Here is a 21,309-nt window from a genome sequence, read left to right on the forward strand (position 1 = left end):
GCCTACTATGTGCGAGACATTATGCATATTTTAATCTCAATGAATTCTCCCCACAACCCTACAGAGAAGAGTTACCTCAGGTGACAAATGAGAAAACGGTGCTCAGAGGAGTAAGCCGCACAGTGCTTACATTGGGGTCTGAGGCCTGCTGTGTCTCCATATCCACCAATTCTACTTTTCTAATCAGCCCTTTCACTGTGCTACAAGCCAGCACTCAGGTAAAAAGAGTGTGAAATAAAACAGCCTCACACATCACCCTGGGATCTAAATCCTTCCTAGAAGTAGGAAGGAAGACCACAGAGCAAGAAGGAACCCCTTCAGGTGTATGACTCGATTTAAGTCCCAGAGAGGCAGTCACCTGGTTCCATGGCAGGAGGGCCCATCCCTGAGAGCTGTCTCTAGTCTTAAAATGGTGAACTTCTTTTCTGAGTAGAGAGGTTCCACCTTCTCCCCCACCCCACATACTGCAGAAAAGGGTGAGGAGCAGAAAAGGAAGCTGGGAAACCCAAGATAATGCCACTCTCCGTTACAGGATGATAAAGCAGCTCACAGCGGACAGCTCAAAGGAAGCCCCAGAGGAAGCTGGGAGAAGTGGAGACAGGATGGAAGTAAGGAAAGAGTGCCCAGAATAGGAAACGCCAGGCAGCAGGAATGCAGGAGGACACTTTGATTCCTGAGAGACTTCTGGATGGTGCGTCTTGCCCCACCTGAAGAGTCAGAGCCAAAGTCTAAAATTCTATTCCTGAGCTGAAACCAAATGAAACTCAGATGCCAGTAACACGTCTCCCTAACCTCCCCAACCTCAGAACGTGTTCCCTCCGCTAAGAGATGCTTAGATCTAATGGTTAAGGTCCCAGCAGTCCCCTTGGGGGTGGTAAATGCTGGGCTGGTTCTCAGAGCTCATTCTCTCAGGCAGAGCCTCCAGGGCAGGTGGGTGTGTCTCGCTCAGCTCCAGGACCATGCTTGGAGGTACATTCTTTAAACGTGATATAGCCTGGACAGGGTTCCTGTGCTGTCAGCGTTCATGAACAGGAAAAAAAAATTATGGAGACACACAGCAGTTACCATTTTGTATTTTATGAATTAAAGATTAAAAAAATAAATGAACCTACTTTTTATCAACACCTTCATTTAATTAAAGAAGGCACATTTTAAACATTAAGTAGAAAGGACCTATCCTTAAAACAAAGTACTCCTCTTTAGGGCAAAGTTAGCTTTAAGAAAAAGCTCACTCCATTGTCCCCTTCCCTTTGTTTCTCCAGAAACTGGGAGAACTCTACTTGGGCCAGCACTGGTCACACACCAGAGTGTGGCTTTTCTGTTCTGGGACATCACAGGGACACAAGTCACAAGCCGGACATCCCCTGACCATGGGGGACTGGAAGGACCTTCCACAGGGGCACAGACATCTCTCAGCAGGGCTGTTTCTAAGCTTCAGCCAACCCAGACCCCTGATATCTCAGTCATGACCACCTGGCAGTCCAAGGCAACAGCTTACACACAAGGAGGACAGGACCCTGGCCTCACTCCTAGCCCCTTTCACTCAGATATGCTTCAGTGTTGCAGAAAGAAGAGCTTAAACATGGTTCATAAGGACCACTTGGTTCCAGGAACATCCAGCCCAAAAATCTCAGCACCCCCTAACCCCCCAGTTTGGTTATGAGAGGAATGGAGTGAGGGAGTGAGACAAAGGGGGTTGGGGAAGGGGGTGACTGCCAGAAGGAAGCAAGCAAAGAAAGCAAGCTTTACAAAGCAAACTGGGCAGATCTTTCTTATACCAAATCACCAGATCTCATGCCCAGGAGTAAGGCCTATACCTGATTCCACCCCCTTTCAGAAATGACCCATGGGGCACAGGGCCAGCAGATGCCAACTCCCGCCAACAACAGCACCAAAGGGCTGGACATGGTCTCCCAGGCTGCAGATGTGATCCAGATGTCTGCTTTAACCAGAGACCAGGAAATAGGGCACCGAGTCTGTGGTCCTGGGCCATGACATACAGCTTCTGCCAGTAGTGGACATGAGAAGGTGAAAAGGGGCAGAATATCCCAGCAACACACACTTCACTGCCCCCGACACTTGTATCTTTCTTGCGAGCCACAGGACCACAGCCCCACCAAGCTTATGGCACAGCTCTGCCCTCAGCAGTCAGGGAAATCCTGAGCGCCAGCTGCCAGCCCATCAAAGCCACAGGTGCCCGAGCCCTCAGAAACACGGCAGCTCACAGCCCAGCTGGAAAGGGCTTTAAAGGCCATCAGGCACAGCCCCCTGTCCCCCTCCACCATTTCCCCAAGGAGAAGACAGGCCCAGGGAGTTGTCAGAGCCTCCGATAAATCAGTGGCAGAGCGGGGGAGCCCCACAGCCAGCGCAGGCCTCCGTCTCTGTCCAGCGCCGGTTCCGCTGCCTGGAGCGACCTCAGCCGCTACACCGCTCCTCCCAAGCTGCTTGACTTCGCTCATCCTTACTCCTGCCAACTCTCCGCTGTCGTGGCTGCCACCACCCTTGTGCTGGCAGCCAGCCACCAGAATGGAAGGGAGAGATGGCCAGTGCAGGGTCACTGCCTCTCCCTTCCCCACTTTGCTCTAATCCCAACTCCTCCTTTTGTCTCTCCATCCCCCTACTTGGTATAAATGGAGTACTCCCTAGCGATGACAGTGTCTCAAAAGCACATCATTCATTCATTCAATTAGTATCTGAGTGTGTACTACACTCCAGGGAACTGAGCCAGGTCCTGAGAACACAGAGCTCAAAAACTGCTTTTGACCTCAAGAAGTACTAAATCCAGTCATAGAACCCAAATTACGGGTTTCTCAACTGGTTCTCCTGAGAAAAACAATGACACCCAACAAAAGATTTGGAGAAAGAAACATCCCAGTCCATTAGGGTAGCATAAAACCACTCTGTCACTTGAAATCATCCCTTACCTGACACCTTCACTCACTATGTCATCCAAGCATCAGTGTGACCCTAAAATACATCTGAGGCTTCAAGCAGGACAAGAAACTTCCAGAGATAAAACTGGATACATCCTCTATTAGATGGGAACATCAGAGACGAAAAGACTAGCTCAGAGCCCCGTGACCCAGTTACTCTCTTACAAATTGTCAGCTTCCAATGACAATTACACTCCTATTCATGGCCCCACTCAAAGTTGGACCAGGAGGACCAGAATGGGAGCATAGGCTTAACTGTCTTTCACAAGACGCTTGTGAGTACAGCATCCTCATGGAAGGGCAGAGTTGCCCAGCAAGGGCCAGCTTACCTCCTTGAGGAGCCCCGCTTTCTTCTTCAGGACCTCACACTTGCGCAGTTTGCAGATCTGGTGCGTGCGGCGGTTGGTACAGCTGGTACACGCCCCGCAGTTTTCTAGCCGCCGGCAGGGCTCACAAGCACCACACCTCTTCCGTTTCTTTCTCCCATCTCCACTCCCTTGGAGTTGGAGTTCACTCCCAGCCATGGGGAGCCCAGGCCCCTGGAAGCCCCCTACCATCACCTGGCTCTGAGGGAAGTCATAAAGGCCTGGCAGGTCTGACTGGACTGCCAGGGGCACCTGAAACTGGCTCATGACAAGGCCAGAGGTGGGGGCATAGGTGTCAGAGTAGAGCCACAGCCCAGCTGCCTTCCTGCCAAGGCCACCAACAGCTCCTTCTCTCTTAAAACAGTCAAGAATCTTCACCCTTCACCAAGGGTGAAGGCAGGTAGCTCCTCTCCAGGGTGGGTGCCTTTTCTCAACCCTTCTTCACCTTCTCTGCAGCAGTCTGATAGGGCTCCGTTGGGGGCCACTCTCCCACCTGCTGGGGCCCAAGATCTCGGGGAGGACACCAGCAGCAGTCCCCAGAAGAGGGATCATCTTGGCTGGGTGGGTTCTTCACCCTCGCCCACCTTGGACGCAGGCATGAGGTGAGCAAGTGGGTGTGTGGTGGGGGCAGGGTGGGGTGAGGAGTTTCTCTTCCTGGTACTTCTCCAGGGTCAGGATGATGGAGAAGGCAGAGCTGCCTGAAAAAAGAGACAGAAAGGGGAAGCGCATCACTCGGCGCTCAGGGACAACTTTCACATGTTACCTCTTCCTGCTTCTGGGAAAAGAGAAAACGGGGGAAGAGCAGGGGTTTGCTCAAATGAAGCTCTGCCCAGGACCTCTGGCAGGGTGCCCGGGTACCAGCTCCCTTACTGAGGAAGGAGGCCTAGGGTCCAGAGAACCTGGACGACCAATTTAAGAGTGTGGTCAAGGGAGATGTTTAAGAAAGTTGTCCTCTGCTCCACCCCCAGGGCTAGGGAGAGTTTCACCAAAATTCCCACACACACCACTCGGCGGAGGCCTCTGGGCCCTCCCCAAGGAAGCTGAGCTTTCAAAATAAAGTTTGCCGAGCGCTTCACCCCGCGGGACTGCCGGGGCGCCCTCGACACGGAAGCGGCCTGGAGTGGGGGCGCGCCCAGGGCAGCCAGCGCCGGCTACCCCGACGCGCCCCGCGCCCGCAGGCCAGCCGGGGGAGGGCGGCCCGCTCCGCCGAGGGGGCGCGGGGAGGGGGCGCGCTCCGGCTCGGGCCGGGCCGCGCGCGCGCCGCCGCTCGGGCTCCTTTGTTCTGGGGCCTCGGCCGCTCGGCTCCGGCGGCCCCGCAGCCCCCGCCCCGCCCGCCGCCCCCGCCCGGCTCCGTGACACTGTGACCCGCAGCCCCCTCCGCCACAAAGTGGCGGCCCCCCCGGCCGGCCCCCCAGGCCCTCCCCTCCCCCCAGGCCGGGCCCCCCACGCCTCCCGCCGCCCCCCCCCCCCTCCGGAGCCGGAAAGGCACCGACTGCACCGACCTGCCCGCCGCCTCCGGGGCGGAGCGCACAAAGGGGCAAAGTTTCCCGGCCCGCGCCGCCGCCACCACCGTCGCGGCCGCCGCCGCCGCCTGGGGCGCCCGCCTCCCGGAGCGCCCGGCCCGGTCGAGCTCGGCTCGCGGAGCCCCCCGCCCGGGCCGAGGAGGGGACGGCGCAGGAGGAAGGAAGAGGCAGCGGCGGCCGCGGCGGAGAAGCAGCAGCAATGAAGGCGTCCGCGGGACTCCCCGCCCCCCGCGCGCCGCGGCACGTGCTCGCCCGGGGACTCCCCCGCCCGGGAGGGCGCGCACGTGCGGCCCCGCCGAGCCCCGCCGGCCCCACCGCCGCTCCCTGTGCCGGGTCCGGGGCTGCGCGAGGGGGGTAGTTCTCGCGGCGGGCAGGGCGCGAAGCGGGCGGCCCGCAAGCGGGTGGCGGCAGGGCCCGGCCCGGCCGCCGCTCCTTTGCACCTGCAGTACCTCCCTACCCCCGCGGTCGGCCCTCCCAGGACCCGGCCACCCCCTTTGGACTAGAGGCTCCCGCCCTCCACGCTTCTGCAGCCCCGGCGGGCGAGGCGGGCCGCGCGGGGTGGGGCACACGGACCTCCCAGCCTAGGCCCTCGGCCGAGCCGGCCTCGGTGTCCCCGCTTCCTGCCACTCCCTGCGGGCCCGAGCGGTCTAGGACGGCCCTGGCGTCCCCGGGAGCCCTGAGCTCCGGGCCTGACTGACCCCATCTCCCAGCTGCCACTCGCTCATTCCGAGGCAGGACAATGGGGGACATCACGCGTTTGCGTACCGAGTCAGCCTAGCCCGCGCGGAGGGGGTACCGGGGGCAGAAGCCGCGGGCCGGCTGTGGGGCACCCTCGCGGGGGTCACGGCCGAGCACTGAGCCCAGGAGGACCCCAGGGTCCTGCCATTGCGAGCGTTCCCCGCGCGGCGCTCGGCTCTTTTTCGCCTCGAAAACAAAGACTAATCCGATACCCCCGCCCTGCCTCCCAGAGGAGGGGAAACGGGCGCGTCGCGGAGGGTAACCGAGGAGGACAGTGTTCAGGAGGGGCTCTGACAACCTCCGATGGGGCCATGGCGCAACCGAGCCCTATAACCCGGCGCAGACACTTTAAAAAGTCACCCGGGGCTACTTGCCAGGCAGCGGACAAGGGGCAAGGCACAAGAATATTTCTAAGTTGCCAAACTGCCTGCTCTCTGCTGCTTTTTTCCCTCACCTGTTGTGCGGGCCAAATTGAAATTCCAGGCTAGATTAATTCAGCTCCACCCATCTGGCCTGACTGCCAGGCTGGTGCCCGCAGCTGCCTTCCACCTACCTGGTTACTGAGAAGGGTGGGTCTCTAACACACACAGACACACACACACACACACACACACACACACACAGACACGCACACACGGGCAAGTTCTGGCAGAAACAACTATGGGGTGGACTGGCCTGACCAGTTTGGACGGTGCTCACAGAGCCAGGTACCTGGCAGGCATCCCCGCCCGGCTGGAGCTAACAACTCAGCCAGCACTGGAAAAAGAGCATTCGGCCGGCTATTTAGAAGCAGAAAAAAAAAGGTAACTGATCTCAAGTAGCGCTGTCCAGAACGCCCTAGGCGGTCGGAGAAGCCCAGCTCTGTCTGGAACTTCCCTCTTCGCAGGCCTGATTTTGAGGCCAGGTGTGGGGGTCGGTGAACATGGCCACAGTACCTAACTTCCTACCCTGGCCTTTGACAGGACTGAAGAGTTGTTCTTCAGGAAAGTAAGTCTAGGACCAAGAAGAGACACCAAAAGAGTGTAATTTCCAACCAACCATCAAAACACGGTGTGGACTTGTATTTGTTGTCAGTCTAATAAATGCTTGTTTTAAATAATTTTATTTTTAATAAAAATTATATATATTAAAGAAAATGAAGAAACAGAGAATTAGAAGACAAACATCACCCAAAGGCAACCACAGTTAATCATTTGCTATATTTCTGTCTAGCTTTTTCTATCTGTAGTTATTTCTTTTTTATAACATAGTTGTACTCACACTGATAGTGCAATTTGCTATCCTCTTTTCATTTAATATTCTGCCATAAGCATTTCCCTTTTTGTTATACAATCTCCAGATAGTGTGAAAATGGGGTAATAAAGGTAGCTTAAAAACCAGAAAGCTGGGTTCCAGGCCTGGCTCTGTCACTTGCTACAGAGTGACCTTGGACAAGGTACTCACCATCTCTGAGAGATACGAGTAAAGTGCTTAACATGGGATTTAACTGACAACAATTATTGTTTAATCCATAGAACAACCTTCTGAGGTAGGTTCCCTCATTAAATGCATTTTACAGATGAAGAAACAGATTCTAAATAACTTGCTCAAGGTCACTCCCTACAAAATTGTAGACTCGGAATTTGAGCCCGGCATCTTTCCTCCTGTATTTTGTCCTGGAATGGCACCCACGATTTATGGTGCTACTTTACTCTTCACCAGCTGTCTATGAGACATTTCATAAACCCTCTGGCTTAGGTAAGTAGGTGAATGCTGGTGCCACCCACCGGAGTACAGGAGGAAAGATATCTGGGGACATCCTTGTGGAGGCAAGGAGCTGAGGGGTGAGGCCTGGGCTAGAAACATCCCTGGGCCCCATCAGTGAGTAGACGGTTAAGTGAGACTTTGGGTATACAGGAGTTCATAGGGAATGGGAGGACATGGAGAGTGAGAGTAACAGGCAGCAAGGACAGAGCCCTGTGGGAGCAGCAGCTCAGGAGGGACAGCAGCTGACAAGGGGCCAGCAGGAGAGACAGAGGAGCCACCGGAGAAGGAGGGGAACCAGGTCCAGGCCTGACACCTGCCTGTCAAGTCTTCCCAAATGCTTCCCTGTCTGGAACGTTGCACTTGGACAGTCTTGTAGCTCATTCCTCCATCCTAGGGAATCTCTTCCCACTTCACCTCCTCCCAGCTACCCCTTCTACCTGTCAAATTCCCACTCATCCTGCATGTCTCAGCATAAATACCAGTTCTTCCATGAAACCTTTTCCAGCTTCTGGGAAGGATTCCTGAGCCCCACCCACCCTCCTTCCACAGAAGTCTGACATGCCATACCTTTGGAACAGTTATCTTATTGGCATTGTAATTGTTTGCACATTGCCCTCCCGTTACCAGAAGCTCTGGAGGGCTGAGGCATGGTCTTTTTACCTTTGTAACCCTAGGCCTAATACCCAATCCATCGGTGTTGAATGAAGAAAGGTCAGAAACTGATCAATGAAATATCCCAGGATCACTAAAGACACACAGGCCTCCAGGGTTTTTTCCTGCCTGCTTTCCTATCTGCGCAAACTCTTCAGGGGCCTCCAAGATAAAGTCCAAATTCCTCAAGCCCTGCTTGACCGGTCTGCAGCCACCCGCGCTGCCGGGTTATTCCCTAAACGCTCAGGGCAGGAGAGCGACAGGGGCCGCGCGGTGGTGCTGGTGCCGAGCGAGCCTCTCTGGGAGCGGCATTAAGCTAGAGGCAGTCTTTCGTCAACTGTGGTCCTGGGACGAAGCATCACCGACACCTGGGAACTTGTTCGAGACGCAAACTGTCGGGCCCCACCCTGGACCTACTCAAGCAGTAACTCTGGGGGTGTGGCCCAGCGCTCCGTTTTAACAAGCTCTTTAGGTGACGCACGCTCAAGGTGGAGAAGCCCTAGACTAGTGGACGCTGTCGGAGAAGCAAGTTCCAGCACCTAGGCGACGGCCAGAATCAGGCCCGTAGACGGAGGGAGGCTCCTTTTATAAACCGGCGTGGCGGCCAAGAGCTGAGCCCTTTAGGCCACTACTCCGGTGAGGTCAGGACCAGGCTGAGCAGCTGGCCCAAGGACTAGAAAGGGAAATCCCGTCGGTGCGAGGGGAACTGCAGGCGCTACAGGCTGGACAAGGGGCGTTTCCTTGCATCGGGATGGAGGTGGGGCTGGGGAATGAGAAGGGCTCCAGCTCCATTGATGAATAGCGGTTGACTCAGCCTTGGGCGAAGGGCACAGAAGTGTAATTAGATGAGCGCGTGCGCAGAAAGTCACCGCGTGGAACCAACACTGCTGGATGTTTTCCGAACCTGCAAATAAGTGAATGTTTCTAACCTCGTCTGAGGTGTTTGACCCCCCCCTTCCTCTCTTTAGCTAATAAGCAATCCTCAGTATTTGAAGAATGAGCTTTGTACTATCGGACCTGTTACAGAAATGTAAACATACATCCAAGTCCACACCTGGGCTTGGTTTTAAAGGTTGAACGCATTGGGAAGTTTATTTGATTTGGGATGTGTTTCTTCTTTGGTCATGAATGGGTTAAAAATACTAACCGCTAATATTTGTATAGAGCTTTCCCTTTTCAAAGCACTTCCACACACATATTATCATTCTCTTCGTACACAGTGGCTAATACACCAAATGTGCAAATGTTACTTTCCTTTTCTTTCTATGGCAGCTTTTATTATTATTATCACCATTTTACAGATAAGGGAACTGGGACTCAGAGAGGTAATTTGTCCAAGGTCACTCACTACTAAGTGGTAAAACTAGGCTTATAGTCCAGGACTTCTGAAATTAGCCTACCAGTGCCAGGGCTGATACAGGGCAGAAGTTGGCATTTTGGTCTTGAGGAAAGGGAGAGTCATTAGTGGATTGCTTTTGGACATGCGTTAATGTGATGTGGGTAAGGCATGTTGAGCTTCTGAATAGCTCAGCCAATGCATTCATGTATTATAACGATTTCTGTGACTTCATTTTGAATTTAGGTTGGATCAAATAGATCGTATAACTTATAGGGAGAATGCAAGGGTCTCCATCATGAGAAAGGATGAAATAACCTGGTAACCTTCTAACGTAAAGGGGCTTGGCAGGAGAATGGGAGCTTTGATTGGCTCAGAGACTAAAGCTGCTGAATACCAAACAGGGATGAAGGCCCTGGTGCCCCCAAACCTTGATTTGACTGCAGGTAGCAGTCAGGATCAGTTAGGTTGTGCTACAGTAACAAACAATCCCCAGATCTCAGTGGTTTGACTTAACACAATTTTATTTCTCTATCATGAAATATGCTCATTGTGGGTCAACAGGAGCTCTGTTTTCCATGGATACTTAGAGATGCCAGCTGCTTTAACTGGACTTATTGCCTGCTGAAGCGTGAAAGCAGGAAATAAGGATGGGGCACGTCAAGCACTGTCCCTTAAAGCATTTACCTGGCAGTGACACACATCACTTATACCCTCATTTCACTGGCCAAAACAAGTCACAAGGTTGCAGGGAAGTGCAAGAGGAGCAAAGCTCCCATGTGCCTTGAAGGAGAAGCAAAAAACATCTGGTTAACTGTGTGTGTGTGTGTGTGCGTGTGTGTGCGTGCGTGTGTGCGTGTGTGTGTGTGTGTGTGTGTGTGTGTTGGATGTGGATGTGTGCATTTGAGGTACTGCATTTGTAAGTGCAGTGAGCTCTGTCCATTTCCAGAGTGCTTCCCTCTCCTAGGGACATATATTTAAGATTCCCACTTTAATGGGTTGTCCTTCCTCTCACTAGAGCAGGTTCAGAGATTTAGGGTGAAAGGAAACTTAGTTGAGGGAAGCATGGTGGAAGAGGTGAGTGGCAGTGTGACAGATGCAGTAGAAATTAGTTTGTAAATAGAGAAACAATCCAGCAAAGGAAAGAACTCAGTATATGTGTCACTAGGGGCCCACCTGTAAAGGAAACTTCAAAAACAGCATAGCTTTGGCAGAAGCATTTCCTGCCTTCTTGCCATTCACTCCCACTCATTGTTCCTGGCTAAACTCAGGTGACACCCCAGGAAGCCTTTCATGATCTCCTGAGACAGGGCCCACCAATCACATCATAAGAGTGCCTAGGTCCCATCCTTGTGGACAGGGACCACATGTTGCTCGGTGCCAGCTGCGGTATGGGGAATGGGAGCAGGAACAGAGCAGGGAGGGTCTCAGAATGGAGGCAGAGAGACTAGCTGGAAAGCTGTTGCAGGAACCCAGGTGAGAAAAAATGATGGTTTCCAGTAGGGTAGTAGGGGAGGGTTTGGAGAGAAGTGTTGGACAGAGATGTAGGGAGTCAAATCAATAGGATGGGGATTTATTGGAGGAGGGAAGAGGCAGGAGGTTTCTGGAAGAGCAACAGGGTGGTTAGTAGCACCAAGGGTCCTAGAAGAGGAGCAGGTTGCCAAATAGATCAGCAAAGACACATCCTATTTGAGGTGCCTGTAGGACATGCTCACAGAGAGATCCAGGAAGCAGTGCATATAAGAGCCTGAGGTTCAGGTAGGGGGAACTGGCTGGGCCTGGATCCTATGATCTACCTCTTAGTTAAATTTCAACATCAAATCCTCCAACAAAGTCAACATTTTAAAGAAACCTGGGGGGAAAGGGGGCTTGGAGAAAGGAAACCACAGAAAATATGTGTAGTATAAAAATCATGAAATTCCTGACCTACAAGTCCTAAGAATTCAGCCAAAGCAGTGCAAAGTATTCATAGAAAGAGCTGAGCACCCACCCATCCCTAAGAGATGGGGCCAACTGGCACCCATTTGTTCCATTATCTTGTTTCCATAAGCTGCTCCTGTTCCGTCTTCTGCTGAGCAAGAGCCTGCTTTTTGTCCCATCTGAGACAAGAACTTCATACCATATCAACCGCTTTCATCCTTGAGGCACCCCCTTCCACATTTCCTTTTATGGGGGAGGGTCAAGGCCCATTTACAGGAAGGGTGCAGTGCCTGGGAATCAATCCTCAGAGTCCCTACCAGAAACGCATTCTTCCTACTCAGCCATTGTGTCCCCACCTCTGCAACACCTACCCCTCTCCTCCCCACTAAGATGTGTCCTCTAGATGCCTGGGCTGCATTTTCAGCTCCTCTGTTTACCGGTTTGTGGCTGTGCACGAGGTGATTCCTTTTTCCCAGCCTCCTTCCCATCTGTAAAGATGGGACTCGTGATGCCTCCTTTGCAGCTTCCTTCGCAGAAAATCAAATGAACCATGCTATGGCGATGTCCTGTCTCAGACCTTGGTGTACAGTAGGCACTCACACTCTCGTCCTTACATCCTCACCCCATCCCTCAATTCCTCTTCCCTCTTCAAAGAGAAAGGAACTTACAAAGTTTTAACTATATGTAGCCATGACAACCAGAGTTAAAATATATACAATACCCAATGAGGACAAGATGTGTTACCTAAGCTAATAGAGATAATGACCTCCAGGGGCCCAGGATGAGGCCTGGGCCTGAGCAGGAGCCCCTTACTCAGCCTCCTTAGAAGAAGCTGGCAGTTTTCCCAGTGCCTCCCTCGCTTCACATCCAATCAGCCCTGCCAGCTCCATTCTAAAGTATCCCGAAGTCGTCCCCTCTCTCAGGCTCCCTGTTTCTACCCACTTGCCTCACTCTGTGGTCACCTTTCTCTCAGACGTGAATCACATTGCCTTTGATTCAGTTCCAGAGCCCTCTTGCTGCTCAAAGTGTGACCCGTGGACTTGCAGCAGTGGCACCATGGAGAATTTGTAGAAGTGCAGGATTTCAGCAGGGCCCAGAGCTAATGAATCAGAATTTTCATTTTAACAAAACCTTCCAATGCTTGTTGGCACCTAAAGATTGTGAAGCTCTGCTTTAGAAATCTTTGGGAAATAGGGATAAGTAGGCTAGAGATAAAAAGGACACAGGCATTCCCCCAGGAAGCTGGGAAAGGTGTTTTTGGAAATACCTGCACTAAGGGATTGAGTCATTCGAGGTAACTCTAGCATTGTTCCTAGGGAGATATTCTGTATCCCCAACATTGTACTATTTATCTGCTAAATCAAGGGGTGGGGTTTATCAGCTGATGTCTCAGTCTTCTTGCTTTTAGGATCCTCAAATCTTCAGGAATGCCCTAATGGTGGCCTATCTAGGCCATAGCCACATGACCCATATCTACATGACATTTGGCCATCTCAAAACCACAATAAACCTGAATTTGAACATCCAGCCTTTGGAAAACAATCTATTTATAGTGAATCAAAAGCGTGTAAGACAGAAAATGGGTGTCACAGCAGAAAGTGGCCACAGGGAACAGATTGGCCACTCAGTCTCAATTTGTTCTCAAACACAAGGAACATGCAGTGGGCTAAGGGCACCTGAGTGAGGCAGCAGTAGCACTCTACGGGTTGCCTCTGTATCTGTTCAGATAAATATCCTGGCCCAGTGCCAGCAGGCTACCTCTTGGCTGTGAGGAACCTCTTCAGAGGCAGGCAGGTTAATTCCTTTATGTGTATGCCAGAGATGTCAGATCTGTCTGTTGCTTCCTGTGGGCACTCCTGGGATGTGGGCCCCACAACCACACTGAAAGAAAACCTCAGGGTTAGGGTTGTCAGATTGAGCAAATAAACATACAGGGCATTCAGTTCAATTTGAATGTCAGGAAAACAACAAATAATTTGCTGGTGTGTAAATGTCCTGAGTATTACATTCCAGAGCAACCCTGCTCAGGATTACAGTCTATCCTCAAAGGATGGAACCAGAGGAGGTTTGGACTGAAGGAAAGTGTCCACCTGAGGCCATAGGCACCTTCCTAAGACCCATCCTAATTTTGAATACATTGCTGAAATGGGCTAAATTAGTTTTGGGGTGGCGCAGTTTTTTGTGAGAGGCTATGTGCTATCGTTTGTATTTACAATGTTTTGCCCTACAAAAGTGGGAACTCCCAACATGTTTTTTTACATCATCATGTTTTGGGTGGGACAGTTCAAGGAAGGTATACTATAATACTATGAAAGCATTGGAGTTTTTATTAATTCCAGGTCAGGTTCCCACGGAGATGGACTGTTTCTTAGTCCAGACCAAAAAAATTCCTGCTTAACCAGAAAAATCCTAAGTAAGTAGGTATTTATTCATTGAGACCTGTAAAAGAAAATGTTGGCAACAATTTATTTGATCAGGTAATCAAAAGTATTTCTAAGCGTAAAATCAATAAATCTTTCTGCATGCCATCAACCCAAATTAAATGATAAATTCAGATAAAATATTTACAAACAAATGAACTGGAAAGGTGTTATATACTTAGTATGTAAGGAAAAAGACAAATACCCATAAGGGGGGGAAAAAAGGCAAAGGAGGTAAACATTCACAAAAGAGGAAATACAAATGACCAATAAAAATATGAAAAACCCAACCAGCCTCATTAATAATCATAGCAAACTGACAGATGGCAAATCGAAAACACTGTTTTGTAAATACTGTAACAATTTTATTTCCCAAGATATGCCATTGATTTGACCATAAACTTGTGTACCCTTCTGGGAAGCAATTTAGCAATATTTATCAATAACTTTCAAAGTGTTCATGCCCTCTGACTCTATAATTTCACTTCTAGGAAAGTGGTGCACAAAAATCTAGGCACAAAGATCTTCATGGAACATTTATTTATAACAACAGAAAATAGAAACAACCTAAATGGTCAACCGTTAAACAATGATGCATAGGATATGAGCACATTAGAACATGATGTAGCCATTATGATTATTTTATTAATTAAAAAAATTAACAAATACAGGTTAATTATAGAAAAATTATTTGTATAATAAGCAAAAAGAAAAATCTAAAAAGCATCTGCAGTCCAGTTTTAATCACTGTTAATGTCATGTACCATGACCATATCTTTAAAAGCCTCATGTTTTAATATTAAAATAGTATTTTTGAAAAATATTTGGTAACATTGGAAAATATTTACCATATGAAGGCACATGAAAACTAGTACATATTGTACTATCAAAAATTTGTAAGCAAAATATACTCAGATTAGGAGAGAATACATCAAAATATTAATAACAGATCGCTGGATAATTTTTTTCTTCTTTGTATCTTCTAAAGTATCTACTATAAATAGATATCACTCCTATAAGAGAAATAGAAAACTATTTTTGAAAAATAACAAGTGGAACATCCATGCCTTAAAGCAGATCCTTAAGAGAGAAGGAAGCAAATCCCAATTACTAATAGAATGACTTGACTTGGCACTTTGGAACCACCTGGAACTGAAGGAATATTGATGCCCAGGTCCCACTCCCAGACATTCTGCTTGAATGGACCTGGGCCCAGACCCCAGGTCTCATGTCCCTGGCAACATCTAGTCACACTGGGTGGGGGTCTACCGTGTAGGCTGGGAACCATGGCTTGCATGAGATCACAAGTTCCAGCAGGAGTTTAGGCCTGTGTGATCTGGTGGAGGAGGAAATGTGAGATCTGATTTCAAGCTCTTTAAGTGGCTCTCAGCAGCTGAATGCTTTAGGTGAGTTGTTCAACTGAACCTCAGTTTGAGTATCTGTAAAATGGGGATATTTACTGCCAACCACCAGAGTTAGGGAGTGGCTTCAAGGAGAGGATACATGAGAAAGCGCTGTGTGAAATAGGAAGCATACAGAACGTGTTCTGTTAGCTCCTGGAAACTCAGATGATATCAAGTATCTCTGATCAATGAAATATCCTTGGCACCATGGGAACCCATGCAAATAAACAGGTTTGTTTCTGAGCCATGTCAATCTTGTAATCTGACTTGATCTGGAGATCCTGTAGACGTGAGCTGTCAAATGTGGATGCCTGGGGCAATTCTAGCCTGAGGGTTCATGGGCAGCAGACACAGCCAATAGACCTGAGTTGCCTCAGACCTTTTGGTCATCTTGCTTGGAGAGATGGCTGGCCTCCAGAAGCCAAAACCTTGTTCTCATGAAAATGTGCCTTTGCATTTTAAACAAACACTGCTTCAAAGTAAAATTTATTTAAATTGTCTCTCTCCTGGGGAGGTTGTGTGGCCATTGCTTAAAATGTCTTGGGGAATTCCTCTTGTGAGATTGCCTTTGTCTAAGATACATGTTTTTTCCCTGAGTATTTTCAATCAGTGAATTCATTCTCCGTCCTTTGAAGTGGAGCTTAATTTTAGAAAGCAGCCCAAAATATCTTTTACAACCAAATTTGATGATTAAGATGGTATTCAAACCTAGGTAAGTGTAGGGAAAATGGAAGTTCCCATGGTCAGGATCCTCACCTGAGCCTAATCTACTTGCCCAATGCACATGTGCAATAATGTAAAAATTGGCCTACTGTGTAGGTGCATGCTTACTCAAGTGCTGGCAACAAGCCATAATTGTCTGTTGATATATAAAGAGCTCCGCCCACTGTTCTGTCCTGGAGGCAGAGGCTGAGGCAAATTGTGGATTGCAGACTTGCTGGATGCAGAGGTGATTCTAGTGCTTGACCTGCCACCACAAAAATAAAAAGCCTGGTATAAGACCTTTTACCCACAACGTTCCATTGTCATTATTTGGTCTCACTGAATACAGAGTGACTTTGCCTGGAGCTGAGACCCTCCTGTGCTATAGTAAGACATTTATTAAGTGAAAAGGTCACTTGTAAGGTACACACGTGTGTCTGTCTTTCTACCTGGTCAATTCCCAGTGCCCTGCACAGTGTCCAGGACCCAGATGTTTGATGTTTTCTAGTTGAATGGTGAACAGAGCCTGGCTCTCTAATGGGACCCATAAAATGGCTCCAAAGGTAAGTCTGAAATGGCTTTGGAGCAAAGCAGCCTATTTGAGATTAATACATCCTAGCTTGTATGCTGATTAGAAATCAGTCCCTTTTTTGGTAATATACTATGTAATATATATATTTGGTAATATAGAGCTTGTGCATATGACTGAGGAAAAAATGTTGCAGTTCCTTTCCTTTACTAACATAATGTTGGATTTAGTGTCTTAAGACAACACTAATCAGTGACACTGGACAAATTCAGGCATTTTTGGAATTATTTTTCATGCCAACCCAATCCATAAAACAATCAGGGATAGTATTGTTAACAAGGACAATGCCTGAAACATAACTCATTTTTTCACACAAGACACTGACATTAATCAGACTTGCAAATTAGTGGAGGTCCACACCCCCACGCCTTCGTGAATTTGAGGAGCTTGGAGTTAAGCAGCTCAGTCAGGACAGAGAACATCAGCCTTAGCTTCTGAGCTGTTCTGTTTTAGCTGTTAACTAGCCATGCAGCCTGAAATTGTGGAGGGGGGACACATACATCTCCTCTCTCTTCCTCCCCACCAGGTTTTTATGTCCTTATCTATGCTATGATCTTGCACTCTTAAAGTCATCAATTCTAAACTGAGAACAACGCTGGCCAGAGGCAAAGGCAAGAACAGGTTGCTAACAGTGGACACCCACTGCCATGCACTGAAGAAGAAAGCAAGGTGCTGCTCAGGTGGGGAGACACTGGGGCAGCAGTGGCCAGTTTCAGCGGAGACAAAGTCCCTGCTTTGAAGGAGAAAGAAAGCCAAAGAGGGAGCTCAACGGCTCCTGGCAATGGAACCGTTTCCAGGAAGGGAACACTCAGGTCATCTGAGATCAAGTTCAAGGCACTCAGCCAGCCACCAAGTGGGAAGGAAGCTGCACTGAATGCCTGCCTGCCTGCTCTCTCAGCCTTCTACCTTCTGAACACAAATGCCGCAACAACTACTTTTCCAGGTCACCAAGGGACCTCAGAGGCTCTTTCCAGACCCAGGCACTCTGGCCTCACAGAGCCCATTCAGGGTGCCCAAGCAGAGCAAAGGGCCCCAAGTGCTCTATTTGAAACGTTTGAGCATTCCTCCTCCACCTTTGCACTCTCCTCAGCCACACGGCCTCTCTTCCCCAGGGCACAGGACACTTCCTTAGCTCCCTGCCTTCACATAGGGTGTTTACTCCAAAGCCACTCTCATCCCAACTTTTGCTCTCAAAACCCTATTCTCATTTAATGCCCAGCTCAAATGCCATGTGATCCATGAAGCTCCCATAGCTGGAAGTAGCACCTGTTACAGTCTGTCTTGCATCACACTTATGGACATGTTGTACTTCCCTATTTGGGACAAATTGTGCCCCTCTTCACCACCACATCACACATTTCCCTTCCTTTGCCCTTGCTACTCACCTGTCTGGCCTGTCGTTGGCACCACTTCCCAACATGTTCCTCACCCACCCCTCAAGGCCAGCTCAGCTAGATTATCTGTGAAGGGCTTTCCAACTCTCCATGTTCCCCGCTTAGGCAGATCTACCAACTCTGTTTACGAAGTGGCTCCTTGTGCCTAGAAGTTTGTCTACAGTTTATCTAATCCTTGGACAGCCCCTGCAGAGTAGGTACAAAGTTAGTTTCACTTCAGACTTAAGAAAATGGAAGCTCAGAGAGGTTAGTGAAATTTTCCAAGTAGCATTACTGGTTTATGGCCCAGCCAGGACTGGACTCCAGGTTTGTCTGACACCTAAACCCAAGCCCTCCATCCATGCCATGCTACTCCATTCATAGGCAAATACTGTGAGCATAAGACTATAATGACCATGAAGATCATCTTTGTTGTTTTCAAAGCAAGGAACCTAAGGTGTAGAGTGGTCTCATGACTTGCCCAACGCAACACAGCTTCTCCCTACCCCCTTTCCTCTATCCTCCCACAGGCCAGCACTAATGGCCCAGGAACCATCTATCAACTGCAAGGGTCCTCTGTACCTGGGAACATTCCCTGGGGCCCCAGTTGCAAACTGGGGCCTATCTGCCCTGCAAGCGGGGCCCCAAATTAAGCAAGAGAAAATGTTGCAACAAACTCAGAGCCACAGGATTATTAGCTCAACTGTATGCAAAGATAAAAATTCCAAATGGCAGTGACTTAGAGTTTCTATCTTTCCCATGTAAAAGAAGCCTGAGGAGGGCAGTCCAGGGCTGATGTTGCAGTTTACCGAGTCAGGGCTTGGGGCTTCTGTCTTCTGCAATTCCTCCTCATGAAGCATTCTGTGCTCCATAGTGGCCCCAGGACCACCTGGGGTGGGGAGGCTCTGAGAGCAGAATCAAAGAGCTCCCTGCCATCTTGTATTTCTACTGCTCACTCTGAGGATCTCACAGTCACATCATCTCGCCCAGGGGCAGGCAGGCTTCTCAGAGCTGGGCTGGGAGCAGTCTGGGTCTTGGCAAGCGTGTTGCTGGCAGCATTAAAGGGTAAGAGTGTGGGGAACATTTCATTGCATAGGCCAATGGGCCCTTCTCAAGCTCTGTCTCCTTTCTTCCCTTTCTTCCTTCTTCCCATTTGTCTAGTATTTACTGAGCTACTCACTCCTCTGTGCCAGGCACTGGAGAAACAAAGAGGGATAAATAGCACTTCCTGCTCTAACAAGGAGACAAGGAAGTAGATGATTTTGATGCTATGTGGTGAGTGCAACAGTAAGATACAAGCCAAGGTCTCACCAGAAGCACAAAGGCAGGGCACCTGCCCCAGCTGGGGAGGGGTCAGCAAAGGCTTTCTGAAGAGGGTGTGTGCTGATTAAGACAGGCCTGAGGAATACTAGGGGGAGGCTGCTCGCACCAGATGATGGCCTGGCTGGCAGGGGTGAGAGGGAGGAGTCAGACGCTCCTGCTTTTCTGGTGGAGGTGGCTCGGGGGAGGTGGGCCATAGCTGACACAGAGAACATGGGCCTTCTCCTGGGGACCACGTGCTTTCTTGCCTTGGGGAATGACTCCCCTCAAGTGGGCTATCACCACTGCAGTGTTGTCCTTTTCCAAAGATGAGCACATGGGCCCTTTTCTATTTAAGGGTTTTAATTCAAGTGCCCTCAGGGGATGACATCTCCTTGACCCTGTTTGGTGAATCAAATACAGGAGCACAGATGTACCATGAAACCTCTGGGCCAAACCAGGGAGTTTCACAAGTGTCACCAGGGTCCAAAGGTCCCTAGGAGAAGCTTTGTCTCTAGAAAACTACCTGCAGTGAACACATGCCACAGCGTGGACAGCCAGTGGTGACTCCTTCTCAGGATCAGTGTTTGGGGACTGATCCACCTTGGGTGGAAGTAGAGTCTGCCTCACACAGTGATGACAAGAAGTCAGACACTCTTTCTCAGACTCCCTTGAAGCTATGTGGCATGTCAAGGGCATGTGGCCCAGCTCTGCAAGTCAGATACACCTGCAAGAGTCTTGGAGCCATGAGGAACTTTCTATGGCAGCTGCTGCAGGGGGATCACCTTTTCCCTTTTCCTACCAGCCACAGTGGAGCCCCCAGGGCCTTGCAAATGACAGGCCCTGACACTCAAGCTTCATTAGGTTCACAGCAACTTGTTCCTGTTTGCAATTAAGGGCTATGGTTGATTCTTTGGCAGCTGTCAGTCCAGCAGGGCGTACGGTAGGGAAAATGCAGAGATGAGGCGAGCACACACATCCAGAGGACAGTGAAGAAACTGTAGCTAGAACAGAGGGCTCCTTCACAGGGGGAGGGGAAGACAAGGTTGGTGGACCCCAAAAGCCCAGTTAAGGAGCCTGATCAACATCTTATAGGAGGCACCAAATTTTCCTTTTAATTAACTTTTATTTTGGAATAATTTTACATTTATAGAAAAGTTACAAAGACAGTACAGGCAGCTTCTCTATACTCCACTGCCCAGTTTCCCCCAAGGCTGACATCTTTAATGGTGCAGTTGTCAAAACTAAGCCAACACGGGTATCTTACTGTTGAGACTCAACTCCACACTTGATTTGGATCTCACTAGGTTTTGCATGCACATCCTTTTTCTATTCCAGGATCCAATCCAGGATACCACTTTCCATTTAGATGCCAACTTCTTTAGATGAGACAATTAACATGATTAGAAGTATTTCAGGAGAATCATCTGATAGCTACATACAGGTTGGACCAGGGCATTGGGGTGGGAAAGCATTTGTAATGGCATTCCAGAAACTTCACTGAACTTCCCAATGTGCCCCAATGCCAAGTGCTTAAAGAGGCTCACCACCTTGAAGATGCAGTAGCCAGAAAGAGGACATCTGGGTCACTGGGAGCATCTCTGCCTGCTCAGGGCCCCCTTAGGCCAAAGGCATATTTGGCAGGTACAGGGGGTCTCCACCCAGCAGTGCTGGCAAGTTAGGGGGTCTTTCTGTCCATATAGCAAGAGTGAGCTGATACACACAGCCAGGCTTGCCTTCTTTTCCAAAAGTCTAGTCTCATCTCCCCTGACAAGGCAGTTTACTGTGGAAAGAGAACAGGCTCTGGATTCAGGCCTTCCAGGGTTTGAGTTCCAGCTCCACCACTCCTTGCAGGACCCTGGGTGAATTATTGAACTTCACTGAGCTTCAGTTTCCACACTGCTAAAAAACTGGATCTTCAGCCTCGTTCATGGGATTATTGAGAGGGTAAAGGAACTTTAAAAAGTGTTCAGTAGATGGCTGGCACACAGTAAGCATTCAATCAGCAGCAGCTCCCTCGACAACTTGATGGTGGAGCTGGGCCTGTAATTTTCTCGCATATTCTCATAGTGCTTAGCACACAGAAGGTACTTCATAGATTGATGATTGTAGTATGGAGGCCATAAACCCGGTGGCCCCAGACAGGGCAGCCCATGTCTCCAGTTACATCACGCATTTGTTTAGCAAGTCTATATTAGGCCTCACTAAACAGCAATAAATAGATAAATGCCAGGCACTGTGCTAAGTGACCAACACATGGTCTGTGTCAAGAATTGGAAAGCCTAGCAGGGGAGAGATGTCTCTTGACAAC

General features: G+C 49.6%; 1 protein-coding gene and 1 long non-coding RNA gene across 3 annotated transcripts in view; one reads left to right on the forward strand and one right to left on the reverse strand.

The window, feature by feature from the left end:
* TET3 (tet methylcytosine dioxygenase 3) overlaps nt 1-6,154 on the reverse strand; it is a 97,752-nt gene extending 91,598 nt beyond the window's left edge. Inside the window, exons 1-2 of one of the 2 annotated variants that reach the window (XM_073211245.1) lie at nt 4,801-6,154; nt 3,263-3,996 (exon numbers count right to left, since the gene is read on the reverse strand). In XM_073211245.1, the coding sequence (XP_073067346.1) occupies nt 3,263-3,565 (303 nt within the window). In that variant the 5' untranslated portion in view covers nt 3,566-3,996; nt 4,801-6,154. Of the gene's footprint in view, nt 1-3,262; nt 3,997-4,800 lie in introns of those variants that run through there. The other variant, XM_073211251.1, reaches the window with a different exon arrangement.
* Nucleotides 3,442-6,656, forward strand: LOC118974097 (uncharacterized). The gene is made up of 3 exons (XR_005063683.2): nt 3,442-3,578; nt 3,755-3,900; nt 6,522-6,656. It is a non-coding gene; the product is annotated as an uncharacterized lncRNA (long non-coding RNA).
* The last annotated feature ends 14,653 nt before the right edge of the window (nt 6,657-21,309 follow it).

The sequence above is a fragment of the Manis javanica genome, chromosome 1 (genome assembly GCF_040802235.1).
Source record: "Manis javanica isolate MJ-LG chromosome 1, MJ_LKY, whole genome shotgun sequence".
Classification (NCBI taxonomy): domain Eukaryota; kingdom Metazoa; phylum Chordata; class Mammalia; order Pholidota; family Manidae; genus Manis; species Manis javanica.